Source organism: Hakea prostrata, chromosome 9, assembly GCF_041222555.1.
Source record: "Hakea prostrata isolate BN-2017 chromosome 9, UWA_Hpros_2, whole genome shotgun sequence".
Classification (NCBI taxonomy): Eukaryota; Viridiplantae; Streptophyta; class Magnoliopsida; order Proteales; family Proteaceae; genus Hakea; species Hakea prostrata.
This window is the reverse complement of record NC_142608.1, coordinates 55,863,172-55,877,614: the sequence shown is the minus strand read 5'-3', so window position 1 is coordinate 55,877,614 and position 14,443 is coordinate 55,863,172. Positions and strand designations below refer to the sequence as shown.

The following is a 14,443-nucleotide window of genomic DNA, read 5'->3' as shown; positions in this document are numbered from 1 at the left end:
TTTTTTTTGGTGAAAAAGTTTGCCGTAACATCAGAAAACCATATTATAACAGCACATCAGCTTCACCAAGCCAAAATGACATGAAAACTTCCCTAAGCCCGGAAGAGTTCACCCTTCAATTACCTCAAAAGATGGTGTGTGTGGGGGTGGGGGGGGGGGGGAAGAAATTTGATCTTACCTTCCTTTTTTTCCCTTTTCCAATTTAGTGATCTAGTTTTGGTTTCAGCAATAGTTCAACAACACTGTACTATAGTTTGTGCTTCTGATATTTTCTTTTGCCATCATTTGGAGTTCATAGTGGGAGAAGATAATAATAGGCCCTTTAAAGACAATTAATATCAACTCAAACAACTTCTTTCATTTGGGGATTTCTTTTTCTTCTACTTCTTTCGGTGGCTATCTAATTTCTACGAGACATAATTGACCGCATTGATCTTGGTAGCAACGCCACTTACGGAATTTAAAAAACCTCTAGGAGCATGAGTTTTATATTCTGCAAAACCTCATTCTTGCAAAAGGATGTATTCGACTGAATACGTCTAGCTGAAAACTGCAAGCAACAAACAACTGTTCTCTTTTAAAAATCTGGTTGTACAATTGAAGAACAAAAATTATAATGAAGCTGATACGCATTAAAGGAAACCAGAATAAATCATAATTTATCCTTAAAATATCATACTCAATAACCTGTGACACATATCACAGAAGGGGAAGATAATCAAATCTTGAAATGGTGCTCAACCTTCTGTCTTTGTCCAGACTATTCCATTCTGATTTACCCAATGACAGACTTCGATTAAGCCAGGGCCAAAGCCCAACAATTCGAAAGCAAGATGGTTTGGGTTCCATGCTGATGTATCATAATGGCATGCCATGACAGCATGATTCACCTTCGTCTGTGCTTGTATATTAACTGCATATATTTTTACTTTTTTTAAAATGTGGCAAAAGTAGACTTCAAATAAAAATGGTTGACTATGACATATGATTGGTGGTTCTGAAAGGTTTCCATATATTACTTCCGTAGCTCCAATTGTGACATTCTCATAAGATCCTTCGATGCTCTCCGTGCTCCATATATGTACATGGTGCCCTAATTTCTCAACAACAAAATCGATGAGATCCTCGGCAGAAGTTGCGCAAGTGCACCGCTCAACATGAATGCAATTTTTTTCACATACCTTGATGGTGTCTTGAATATACTTATCCATGATTGAATCATCCTCCACAGCAAAAGATTTCTTCAATTCCTTAATTTGAGCAAAGGAAAATGGGATTTTTGAAGCCAAAGGGCGTGGCAAGAAGGACTTGAATGACATTGGGTCCCTAAGATCAGGTATAGACATGAAATTACCCTCTTTCGCCATTGACTCTCGGAAAAACTGCAATCCTTCTTGGCTGGTAGTCAACGTTGGTGTCTCTTTTGGAAGGTCGTCATATATCATTTTGAGATTATTCCATTCAACTACTGGTGGAAAGGCTTTGCCATATGTTCTCTTTCTCATCAGTTCATTTGTAGAACAAGCAACATTAGCCTGCATACAGAAAGAATGCAAGTGGAAGACCAATTCATTTTTCTCCATAAGTTTCATGAACATTACCATTTGATGGAGGCTTAAGGGGGAAGCCTTCTCAACAAACCATTGTGGAGGGTGTGAAAGGTTGATATGCTCTTCCCAATATTCTAAGATTGCATTTCCACCTTCAGAACCCTGCATTTTTATGTGAAAAACAACAATCAAATAACAAAGATCAATTAGAGTGAAGCAATAACGAATTTCAACAATTGATAATTGAAAATCTTCGCTTTTCTTACATTAAAGTATGTTACCATTAGAAGTCCAAGCAAAAGAGTGAGATGCATCACGATGGAGCTAAAAGAAAGAACGGAATGAGCTAGGTTGTGTTTTTGTGGGAATAAATAGGTTTTGTGTTAAGGTGGTGACCCCAGGGGGGGTTTATCTTTGAATTTATTAAGAAAAATTTTGTAGTATCAAAAAATAAAATTGGAAGAATGGGTACTTTATGTGTTTATCTTTCGGAAGCGAAAAGGGCTGAAAGAAGTAGATGGTATTAGATACAGGATGTAGCTATGATGCCTACCCCATGTAGAAAATGGAGACAAGTTTTATTGAAGCCCTTTAAATGATTTAAGTAGATTTTCTAATTATTCAATCACCATTACGCCCTAGAATTGTAAATACTAAAATTACCCCTTATTCAAGGTAATTCTCGTAAGGAAGAATTTTGATTATGCTGCTAGCTTTTTGTAAGCTAATTGCATACTCCAATTGCAGAGCATAAAATAAGGTGCAAGAAATGAGAAAAAAATCTTTGTTGTGCACAATAGTGCACTTTTGTGCCAAATAGAAGATTGAGATTAAAATTTTAATTTTAAAATTGTAAAATTCTCAATAGTCTTGTATTTGCTTTGTTTTCCCAGCCAACCATTTGGTACAACAGTGCATTGTACACGGTAGAGAGATGTGTACAACAGAGAATATTTTCCTGTAAGAAATCTATTTTTTCTAAACAATATGAGAGAGAATGATACATGATGGACACTCAGCAGCATGATTAATTATTTTCTTTCTCGGAGAATCTGGTTTATTGATCTATTAAAAAAAAAAAATTCTTGGTTTCTTCTCTTTTGTGAATTCTTTCTTATTTGGTGTGGTCTATGTAAAACTTAACCATCATTGCAAAAATAAAGCTTTAATAAATTTTGAAAAATGTGATCTTTCCTCTTCCTCACATGGAAAAGACTAGGAGTGCAAGTTTGGCCCTAATGGTCTTGACCAGCCCTAAGCCTGTCCTGAGCCCGAATAGGATTTGGGCTTAAGATTTTGACCCTAAGGACGGGTTAGGGCAAAAATATTCTAGCCCTGACTAGGGCCAAGGGAGGGCCTAGGATTACTCTTTGGCCCGCCGGATCTATTCTTATCTGTCCATAATTTTTTGCCCTGACTCTGGCCCTAATCCTTGCTCTAATTTTGTCCTTGATACTTGATCTCAAATTAGGAACATGGACAAGGATAGGGCCAATTAGCGCCAAGGTCAAGTATAGTGTCAATCAGGGCCAGGGTCAGGGCGAGGGACAGGGCCAATCAGGGCTAGGGACAATGTCAATTTGAACTAGAGACATGGCCAACCAGTGCAAGAATGGGCTTGGTTTGACCTTGTAGGGCTTAGGGTCAAGGACAATAATTATCAATCCTAAATTAAGATCATGACAGAAATAGGCTTAGATTAGAATATATAGGATTGGACTTGGGATTGCAAAAGTCTGACCCAGTCCGACCCTGTTGTAACCCTAGAGAAAACCTCCCTTCCATACTTGTAGTTAACTTTGTAATTGATCCATGCCATCAACTTATCAAAAGCTGGAGGGAGAGACAAGCTTCTCCCATCAGGTAACGAGGAAGAGAACCATACTCAATAGTGTTGTCCACTCCTATCATGACACAGCTTACCCCACAATCAACAAAGCTATGGATAAGGAAAAAATATTTTCAAAATAAACATAAACTTAAATATTAGTTCCTCAGATTACCTTATCAGAATCTGAAATGTCAGAAATTATCCAAAACAAAAACACCAGTCAAGAAGTTAAAATATGTTATAACAGGATAATTTTTTTGGGAATAATCTAAGCCATTCGTTTTTAAAGATAGAATTACATCTCATGTGATAAGTTTGGTGGAGAAAAAGAAAAAAAAGATTGGTTATAGGAACAATTTAAAAACTACATTTTTGGGACATGATGCATAAAAATAGAACAATTCTGAGAAGTAAACTAAGAATTGGTAAACACAATTTAAGCATACAAAAACTTTGGTGCAAGAAAGATGCTACAAAGGGTGATGAAAACCTATTTCTGGAATTGAACGTCATGAAAAATTTTGATTAGTTCAAAAGTTTCTTCAAGAGCTAAAAGTGAAAGACGCTCTCAAATTTTGTGAATGGTCAATTAATTACTTATTTTCTCATTGAAGTTCGCTTTACGTAGGCTATTACAACCTAATTTTCACACTAAAAACAAGCGTGAGAAAAGAAAGTTTTTAAAATAAAAGGTTTGCTCATTGCACTCCTAAATTAAAGAAGGATAGAATCAAATCAGTCATACAAAAACGAAATTTATTAAAAATTAAAAAAGCCTAAAAATCACTCTCGAATTCAGCTGCCAAATTACTCCTATTTGTTGCTACAATCATGTCAAAACCATGCCCAATATTCCATCCCCAAATATCGTTCCAATTTGTTGTTACATTTAAGTTGGATTTTGGTCAGAATCCTCTAGGATTTGAATAATGTTACCAGAAGCCGTGTGTGGTTGGTTTATGTGGTTTGGTTGTACTCCGCAACCCACATCCATAGAGATAATGAATGTGCTTCCCTTGATTATTTGTGGTTGTGATATATCTCACAAATAAGTTAAGAGTCTTTATTCATCACAAGTCTAGGACTTTTGCACTCTACTAGAGTTCTATTTACACAAGAATCTTGATGGCTGGTGATGGTGTGATAGCTAAGGCAATCGTTGGTACGGCCAAGGTTGTCTCTGAAGTGTCAGAAATATCCTTAACACATGTTCTCAAACTCAAGGGCGGAGATGAGACCTTGAGGTTGGAAAGGCGTTGAACCATTGATAGGAGAGGGGCTTTGTGAAAATATTAGCAATTTGATCCTTAGTAGATAAATATCAAACCTCAAGCCTCTTGTTGCAACTTTATCCCAAACAAAATGAAAAATCAATCTCAACGCACTTTGTATGGGCATGAAACATTGGATTGGTTGTGAGATAAGTGGCCCCAACATTATCATACCAGAGAGTTGGAGCTTGAAGTAGATAAATGTATAACTCCTTTAGTAAAGATTAGAGCCATGTGAGTTCAGCTATTGCACTTCTCGCAGCACGATATTTAGATTCAGTACTAGATTGAGCAATTGTGCCCTGCTTGTGGAAATCTAAGAAATAAGATCACAACCCAAAAATATAGCATATCCAGCCATAGATTTTCGATCATCAGGGAAACCATCTCATTTGGCATAAAAAAAGGCCAATAAATTAACTGGAGTTGATAGTGCATAAATATACCATGAGAAGAAGAATCCTTTAATACCTTAAAATTCCTTTCACTACAAATCAATGATCAAGAATAGGAAAGTGCATGAGTTCACATACCTTGTTGAAAGCAAGTTGAATGTCTGCTCATATCATAGTAGCATACTAAAGAGCCCCAACAATGCCATGATAAAAGGTAGGATCAGGCATAAGCTCCCCTATAAACTTACTTAATTTGTCAGTTGTGGATACAGGAGTACAAATAGGTTTATAGTCTGAAATTTTTGCTCTTTGAAGTAGATCCTTGATGTATGCCCTTTGAGAGGGATGAATGCTATAATAACCTCTACAGTTCTAACCCTGGATCCATATTGTAGGTCCGAGTACCCGAAGTTCAAGCTAGAAGAAGATGAGGGCTATCAGGATTGAAGCCCATGATCCAAACCTTGAGCCCATGGAACTAGATACAGCTGATAAAAAACCTACTATACTAGGAACCCGAAGAAGATCCAGTGGAAACCCGGATAGGCTGGGCATATGGATTTCTAGCTTGAGATAAGCAGAGTTTGAAGACATCCAAGATCAAGGTAAGAACCCCTCACGTTGGTCTAAGTTAAATTGGTATTTGGGATCAACCGAGAGAGCAAAGCACCCAAGTACTGGAAAATTACGACAGGCGCTTGCTTAAGGCAGTTGATTGACCCAACCAACTTCCCTAAGCGACCGGTCGGTTTGGTTGCGGGTTTTAAACCTTGTTTTGCCCCCAACCCTCTATAAATAGTCATCCACGACCTAATTTCACATTACTTTATTCGTGGAGGCTACTGTTGATGGTTGGGAGATTGTGTACACGTGGTTGGTGGTGAAGAACCCTCAAATCGCAGAGAAGGCTTGGATCTTGCTTGGACTTTCAGATCTTTTAGAAGTTAGTTAGACACTTATTTTACTTGAATCCTATAGTGTTAGAAAGTAGTTCCTCCCTCTAAAATTCTATAATGGTGAGTTGAAGTGATTAGAATCCTTTCCCATCAATGATCTCGACTAGATCACACCCGAAGATGGATTCCTATATCCACATCAAGGGTTGATTTTGTCGAATGAGATGAAGTGGATTTTAGATCTTCCTCTTTTGTAATATGGAGTGTGGTGACCTCTCTAGAGTTCTATGGACAAAGTTCAAACTTGAACCAACCCAAAATCAGATCGAGGATGGGTGATCAAAAGTCTGAATTTCAGACTTGGAATTCTACCCGAAAAGTGGGCAGTCAATCAGGGCGCTCGATTGGAGTCAATCAATCGCCTTAAGCAACCGTCCCCTAGTACTTTTCAGTACTTGGGTGCTTTGCTCTCTTGGTTGATCCCCAACACCAATTTACTTAAACCAACATGTGGGGAGGCTCTTACCTTGATCTCAAACATCTTCAAACTCATCTTGTCTTATGTTGAAAATCTATCTCCCATACATACAGAACTTGACTACATGTACAAAATGATAAACAATTTATCATATCATATGTTAAATCATATATGCAATTGTAACCTGACCTAACTTAGTGGAATTATCACTGAAAAATGTATTAAGTATCTCAGATAAACACTCCCACAGACCTCAGAGATCACCTAGATTAGGGTTAAGAAGTTTCGTTAAAGTTTGAGATCCAAACAGAGCAAAAATCCAATTGACATGGCCACTATGACCCAACCAGTCGCTTAGGGAAGTTGGTTGGGCCAATCAACCGCCCCCTTTTCGAACATAATTCCAAGTCTGAAATTCAGACTTTTGATCACCCATCCTCGATATGATTTTGGGTTGGTTCAAGTTTGAACTTTTTCCTTAGAACTCTAGAGAGGTCACCACATTCCAAATTATAGAAGACAAAGTTCTAAAATCCACTTCATCTCATTCGACAAAATCAACCCTTGATCCGGATATTGGAATCCATCTTCGAGCGTGAACTAGTCGAGATCATTGATGGGAAATAATTCTAATCACTTCCACTCACCATTACAAAATTTTAGAGGGAGGAACTACTCTCTAACAATATAGAATTCAAGTAAAATGAGAGAGTGTTTAACTAACCTCTAAAAGATCTGAAAGTCCAAGCAAGATCCAAGCCTTCTCTACGATTCGAGGGTTCTTCACGTGTATACAGTCTCCCGACTGTCCACAACATCCTCCACGAATAAATTAATGCGAAATTAGGTCGTGGATGACTATTTATAGAGGGCCAGGTAAAAAATAGGGTTTAAAACCCCCAACTAGACTAACAAGTCTCTTGGGGCAGTTGGTTGGGTCAATCAAGCACCTTAAGCAACTGCCCCTAGTACTTTCAGTACTTTGGGTGCTTTGCTCCCCTGGTTGATCCCCAACATCAATTTAACTTAGACCAACATGTGAGGGGGCTCTTACCTTGTTCTTGGACATCTTCAAACTCCCCATGTCTCAAGCTAGAATTCCATCTGGCCAAGGCTATCCGGTTCCATTGGATCTTCTTTGGGTTCCTAGTAAGGCAAGTTCTTTATCAGCTGTATCTAGTTCTAGGGGCTCAGTGTCTAGATCATGGACTTCAATCCTGATAGCCCACAACTTCATGATCCAGACCCTGGATCATGGGCTAGAACTTTAGGTACTCTTACCTACAATATGGATCCTGGGTTAGAATTGTGGGGGTTATTACTGTAACAACCCTTGTAATTCTAACCTGGGATTAGTATTGCAGGTCCAATAACCCGAAGGTCCAGCCGGAATAAGTTGTGGAGTAGCCGGATTGAAGTCCATGATCCATACCTGAGCCCATGGATCTGGATTCAGCTGAAGAAGAACCTACTTTATTAGGAATCCGAAGAAGAACCCGTAGAAACTTTGATGCACTGGGAAAGTGGATCACCAGTCGAAGTCATGATGTGTTTGAAGATGTCTGGAATGAAAGTAAGGTCTCCCCCACATGTTGTATAGGGTTAGGTTTGAGTTGGGGATCAACCCTGGAGCAAAGCACCCAAGTACTGAAAAGTACTAGGGGGTGGTTGCTTAAAGGCTTGTTTATTTATATGAGTCTGGAGATTTTAAATATCTAGAGATTTCAAATCTATAGATTTCAAATGTATAGAGTCATAATTTATAAAATTAACTGTTTGGTTAACCAAATATGTGGAATGAAATTTTTGGATTTATCAGTGATTTTTGTGAATGCGCAAATGTTTAGTGTTTTTATAGTAAGGATGAAATCTCTGGTTTTCACCCTATACCCACAAATCTACAGATTCACATTTTTAGTGTAAAAAGATGAATCTCTAGATTTCATGAATCTAGAGATTTTCACAACCAAACGCATATAAATCTTGCATTCATGAATCCAGAGATTTCAAATCTTTGGATTCATGTAACCAAACAAGCCCTAAGGCGATTGATTGGCCAATCAACCACCCCAAGCGACCGCAAGTATGCTTGCGGGATTATAACCCTAATTTGCCCCCAATCTCATATATATAGCAATCCCCGACCTTTTTACTCATTATTCTATTCAGGATTGCTATTGCGAATGGTTATGAAGCAGAGAACACATGCTGGAAGGTGAGAGAAGCGTGGTTTGCGAAGAAGATTCAATCCTTTGTCAGTTTTGCAAATTAAGTGGAGGTAAGTGATCCCACACTCTCTATATTGTTTCCTCATCTCTTTGAATGGTGTGGATCCATCCTCTTTGTGGATTGGCAGTGAGTTAATTGTATTGGTTCTATTCCCCACCAGTGATCCTGATTAGATCATGTCTAAAAACATATCCTTGCATTCTAATAAAGGATAGATCTAATTAGAGGAGATGATGTGAATATTGAATCATTAGAATTTTAGGGTTTTGTTTGGTACTTGTGTTGTAGGCTCCATAAGGACAAGATTCGGATTTAGATCATCCCAAAATCGGATAAAATTGGGAGATCAAAAGTCGGAATTTCAGACTTAGAAGCAGTCTGGAACAAGGGTGGTTGCTTGGCCCCAAGTGACCGGCTAGGTCACAGTAGCTTTGTGAACTTGGTTATTGCTCTAATTTGACTCATGTCTTCAATTTATTTCTACAACTCTATATTTAGGTGATCGCTAAGGTTCTCTGAAATTGTTGTGGGTGAGGTCTAATTGCAATTTCATTAGTTTTTACATATTTACAGGTAAGGACATATTATATATATACGATGATATGCTCTATGATGAACTGTTTGATTTCTTATGTATATCATTGCTCTTATAATTTGTTGTAGTTGTATAATTCAATGATTAGTAGTTGAATGTATGTTGTAAATGATGTTTATATGTACTTTATTACTTTGTGATAGAATGAATGGTAATGGTTGGTGATGTGATGTAATTGTGATGGAAGGGTTTCCATTGCCTAGGATATCAAAAGACTGTAGTATGGGACACTATCTACTGATGTCCCCAGCACTATCATGATTGTTGGATGACATACGTAGGGAGTCTAGATTACATGGCTAGGTACCCATACACACTACTACCCTTTTGTTAGGAGAGTTGAAGCTGAATGACCTGCGATAATAGTGACGTGACTCTATTTCATCCTACAGTGGTAACCAGTCCGTGCGGAGATTCAGTGGTCCACTGTTGATCATGCATTGGTAGGGTTGCATATGTTAGGGTTAGGGTTTATGGACATCCAAGGAGCGGCCAGGAGTCATGAGAGCATCCACCCAACAATATGTGGATGACCATAGGGTTAGGGAACGGAGTCCAACAGCAGTAGCCAGTCTGTGAGGGTTCTCATTCCTAGGTAGAAAAGGATACTGAACTAAGTTGGTTGGTGCCATAGGGTAAGTATCTTGGACTATACATAGTATGTCACCATATATGACCTTGCATTGGATTAGAAACCCCGACATGCGCCAATACTCATGCCAATGGTCGTGGTAAGAGAGTGTTGTCCTAACCCCAACCATGGTTGATTGATGAGGACTGAACCCCTTGCCCACGATCCCAACAAAGGTAACCAGTTTGTGAGGGATCAGAGTGAGTAGACCTACCCAGAGGAGGGCTGGTGTTATGTCTTAAAGTATGTCCACCATTAGAGACTTGCATAGTTATATTCTGGTTGCATCCATATATTTGCATAACATTCTTTATATATGAGTTTACCTTGATATATTGTCGATATGTATGTGAGATGTGTTTTTCTTACTGAGTTCGTCAGAACTCATTCCTTTCTTTGTATGTTACATTATATTATACAAATGGGTTTACCGAATTAGGAGAGGTTGCATATGACTGGAGAAACTCCTGTGAAGAGGATGTGGCGGAGTCAGTGGGTGATGGAGATGTATGTTATGAAGCCTCATGCGGATGCATGGAGTGCGCTTATAGCACCCATTGATGGCAGAAGGAGACAGATTGCTCTGCATTTTGAGAAGTCTTTGGAGCAAAGCTGGATAGCTCCCGTCATTGCTAGAACTAAAGAGAAGGTTTTAGCCCAGGAGCGACTTACTGGATAAAATTGTTTTAGTTTAATTTTTGCTTCCGCTGAAATCTATAAATTTTGGAACTTGATTTCTTTAGTTCCTTTTCTTTGATTCATTCCTTTGGAGTATTTGGACTCCTATAACCTTTTTATTTAATTATTTGAACTTACTTTTGCTCTTGATTATTATTACTTGCTTTTATTATTACTGATGATAAAACTGTGGATCCTGCGATGGATCGCACCCACATGTTGTCGGGCGGGACTGATACCGGTGGGTGGGGTGTGACAATTACATCCTCCCCCCTAACAAGGAATGGCATCCTCGGAATTTGTAGCGTACTTTTGTGACCGAAAAGATGGGGGTATTTTACTCGCATCCCATCTTGTTTTTCCCAAGATGCTTCTTCAACAGAGCGATTCCTCCATCTGATCTTCACCAGGGGTATGGTCTAATTCCTTAGCTACTTGTCTTTTCGGTCCAAAATTTCAGTAGGTTCTTCTTCATAAGTCAAGTCTGCACTTAAACCTTTAGGTTCTTGCTGGAGCAATTGTTCTGAGTTTGCTAAGCACTGCGTTAGCATAGAAACATGGAATACATCATGCAAACCAACGGGAGATGGAGGAAGGGCCAACCTATAGGCAATTGGTCCAACCTTTTCAGTAGTCTCTAAGGATCCAATATATCTAGGGTTGAGTTTCCCTTTAATATTAAATCTCATAACACCCTTCATAGGTGAGACCTTCAAGAAAACCTGCTTTTCAACCTAAAAATCCAAGTTTGACTTTCTTTTATCAGCATAGGACTTCTGTCTAGACTAAGAAGCCTTGATCCTTTCCCTAATCATATCAACCATAGAACCTATGGTCTCAATTAGATCAGGGCCAAGGACACACCTTTCCCCAACTTCATCCCAATAGAGAGGAGTCGTGTAGGTCCATCCATATAGAGCTTTAAATGGGGCCATTTTGATCATCGACTGGTAACTTTTGTTGTAGGAAAACTCCACTAGAGCTAAGAGATCATCCTAGTTACCACCCATATCGACAACACATGCCCGAATCATATCTTCTAGAATCTGAATGGTTCTTTCTGATTGTCTGTCCTTATGAGGATGATGGGCCGTGCTCAGATTCAATTGCATTCCCAAAGCTTTTTATAAACTATTTCAAAATCAAGAGATGAACCTCAGATCTCTGTCAGATACAATTCTGACTGGTGCACTTTGCAGTCTCACAACATTGTCTACATACAGCCTCGCCAATTTGTCCATGTTAAAAAGAAATTTTCCACTTCTCTAGAGTCTGAAGAAATCAAATCAATCTTCTTCTTCAGTTTCGGGTCAGTCATTTGCAAAGTGATGATTGTGTCCCTTAGGCTCAATTAAACTGAAATAGCTGCTAAGATAGCTTTTGAACCTTCCAATACAATCTCAAGTCCAAATTCAATGATGGAGATTAACAAGGGCTTACTCAGAGAAGCCAGCTCCATATTCAGTCAATTACTCTTTTTACTCAAAGCGTTTGCAACTACATTAGCTTTCCCTGTATGATACTGGATATCATAGTCATAATTTTTCACTAGTTCTAGCCATCGACGCTATCTCATAATTAGTTCTTTCTGAGGGAAGAAATACTTGAGACTCTTATGGTCAATGTATATTGCTATCTTTTCACCATACAAGTAGTGACACTAGATCTTTAGGGAAAAAATCACTGCTGTCAGTTCCAAGTCATGAGTAGGGTAGTTATGTTCGTAGTTCTTTAACTGTCTAGATGCATAAGCAGTCACCTTGCCATGCTACATTAAAATGCATACCAAACCAACTTTAGAGGCATCCATATACATTGTCAAGTCTCGAGAGTCATCTGGGATAGTCAACACTGGAGCATTAGTCAACTTCTTCTTGAGTTTTTGAAAACTCTCTTCACAAGCTTCATTCCATTCAAACTTAACACCTTTTTTGGTAAGCTTCGTCATAAGAGTTGATAGTCTAGAGAAATTCTCAATGAAGCACCTACAGTACCAAGCCATACCTATAAAACTTATGATTTCTGTGACTCTCTTAGGTTTGTCTCAATCTGCCACAGCTTTCACCTTTGCAGGATTAACTTTAATTCCTTCACCTGACACAATATGACCTAGGAAAACAACCTTGGACAACCAAAACTTGCACTTGCTAAGTTTTGCAAACAACTTCTTATCTCTTAGCTTTTGTAAGGCAAAAACTCAAGTTCTTGGCATGATCCTTCTCATTCTTCAAATATATTAGAATCTCATCGACGAATACTATGATAGATTTGTCCAAAACATCCTGAAACCTCAATTCATCAGATCCATGAATGTTGTTGTGGGCGCATTGGTAAGACCAAATGGCATGACTTTGAATTCAAAATGCCCATGTCTTGTCCTAAACACTCTCTTGCAGATATCACTAGACTTCACTCTCAGCTGATGATATCCAAATCTCAAATTGATCTTCGAGAATATAGGTGCACCTTTCAACTAATCAAACAAGTCATTAATCCAAGGAAAAAGGATATTTGTTCTTGATCATCAACTTGTTCAATTCACAATAATCTATGCACAACCACATACTATCGTCTTTCTTCTTCACAAACAACACAAGGGCACCTCAAAACAAAACACTGGGTTGGATAAACCCCTTGTCTAGCAATTTATTCATCTGAACTTGGAGTTCCTTCAACTCAGTTGGGGCCATTCGATACAAAGCTTTTGAAACTAGAGTTGCTCTTGGAATTAGATCAATGGCGAACTCTAATTCCCTTTGTGGGGGGAAACCTGAAAAATCTTCTGAAATACATCAGCAAAATCTTTGACTACTTCGATATCTGACAAGTGTTTTGCACCTTTTGGAGCATCCATAGAATTGGCAAGTAGTCCAGCATCTTTAGTCAACTCTCTGACCTCTCATAGTTGCAACAACTATCTTCTTGCTTAGTTTTCCTTAATTATCTTGATATTCGAATGGAGGGGCATCTTTAGGACGAAATAGAACTTTCCTTTTAGAACATAAGATAATGGCTCAATGTTCCGTTAGCCAATCCATTCTGAGTATCACGTCGAAGTCTTTCATATCCAACTTTACCAATCGGGCTTCCAAAATTCTACCAACAATGGTCACTAGACAAGATTCTATTACCTCATCTAATCTCACAACAGACCTAGTAGGAGTACTAATAACAAGTTCCCATTCTAACTGCTTAAGAATAATAGGGATACGACTCACAAATGAAGATGCAATGAATGAATGAGACGCACCAGTGTCAAATAGTACAAAGGCGGAGATAGATGATATTGGAATAATACCTATGACCACATCATGATCAGAATTGGGCTCTGTGCTAGTGATGCTATAGACTTTCCCTACTGAAGGATTTTGAGCCGGTCTTGCCATGGCTAACAACTGTGGATTAGGTCTCATAGTGCAGTTACGAGAATAGTGGCCTATCTTCCCGTAGGTGAAATATGTAACATCTCTCGTGCCTACTAATCCTGCTGGGGTCAGAGCTACAGGTCTCTAATTACTCACTGCTAGACGGGGTTAGCATATATAGGTCCAGCAGCATGACTTCCTACAATTGTTTATACTAGTCCACTGTTTGACCCATAACTCGATCTAGAGCTAAATCCAGTGCTAGCACCTCTAGGTTGATAGGTAGGTGCAAGGTATGGAGCAAGCCTTGAAATTTTCTATTATGGTCCACCAAATTATTCCTATTTGCCATTGATCTCTGTACCTGGTAGTTCTCTCTTTCATTTTCTTTCACTTTCTTGGCATTCTAAACTACTTGAGCATAGCTTTCCTCTGACTGAATAGCAAGGTAAGTCTTGATCGATGGTCTCAGTCCCTTAAAGAAATTTTTCGCCTTTTCCAGGTGAATCTTTATAGCTTCAGAG

General features: G+C 38.6%; 1 protein-coding gene across 1 annotated transcript; it reads right to left on the bottom strand.

Annotated features, from left to right (window-relative positions):
- Positions 1–737: 737 nt before the first annotated feature.
- Positions 738–7,505, bottom strand: LOC149005627 (polygalacturonase-1 non-catalytic subunit beta-like). The gene is made up of 3 exons (XM_089135961.1): positions 7,476–7,505; positions 1,602–1,712; positions 738–1,535 (listed from the first exon to the last, which is right to left on the bottom strand). The coding sequence occupies exons 1-3, from the start codon at positions 7,503–7,505 to the stop codon at positions 738–740; spliced, it is 939 nt and encodes a 312-aa protein (XP_088992087.1).
- Positions 7,506–14,443: the final 6,938 nt, after the last annotated feature.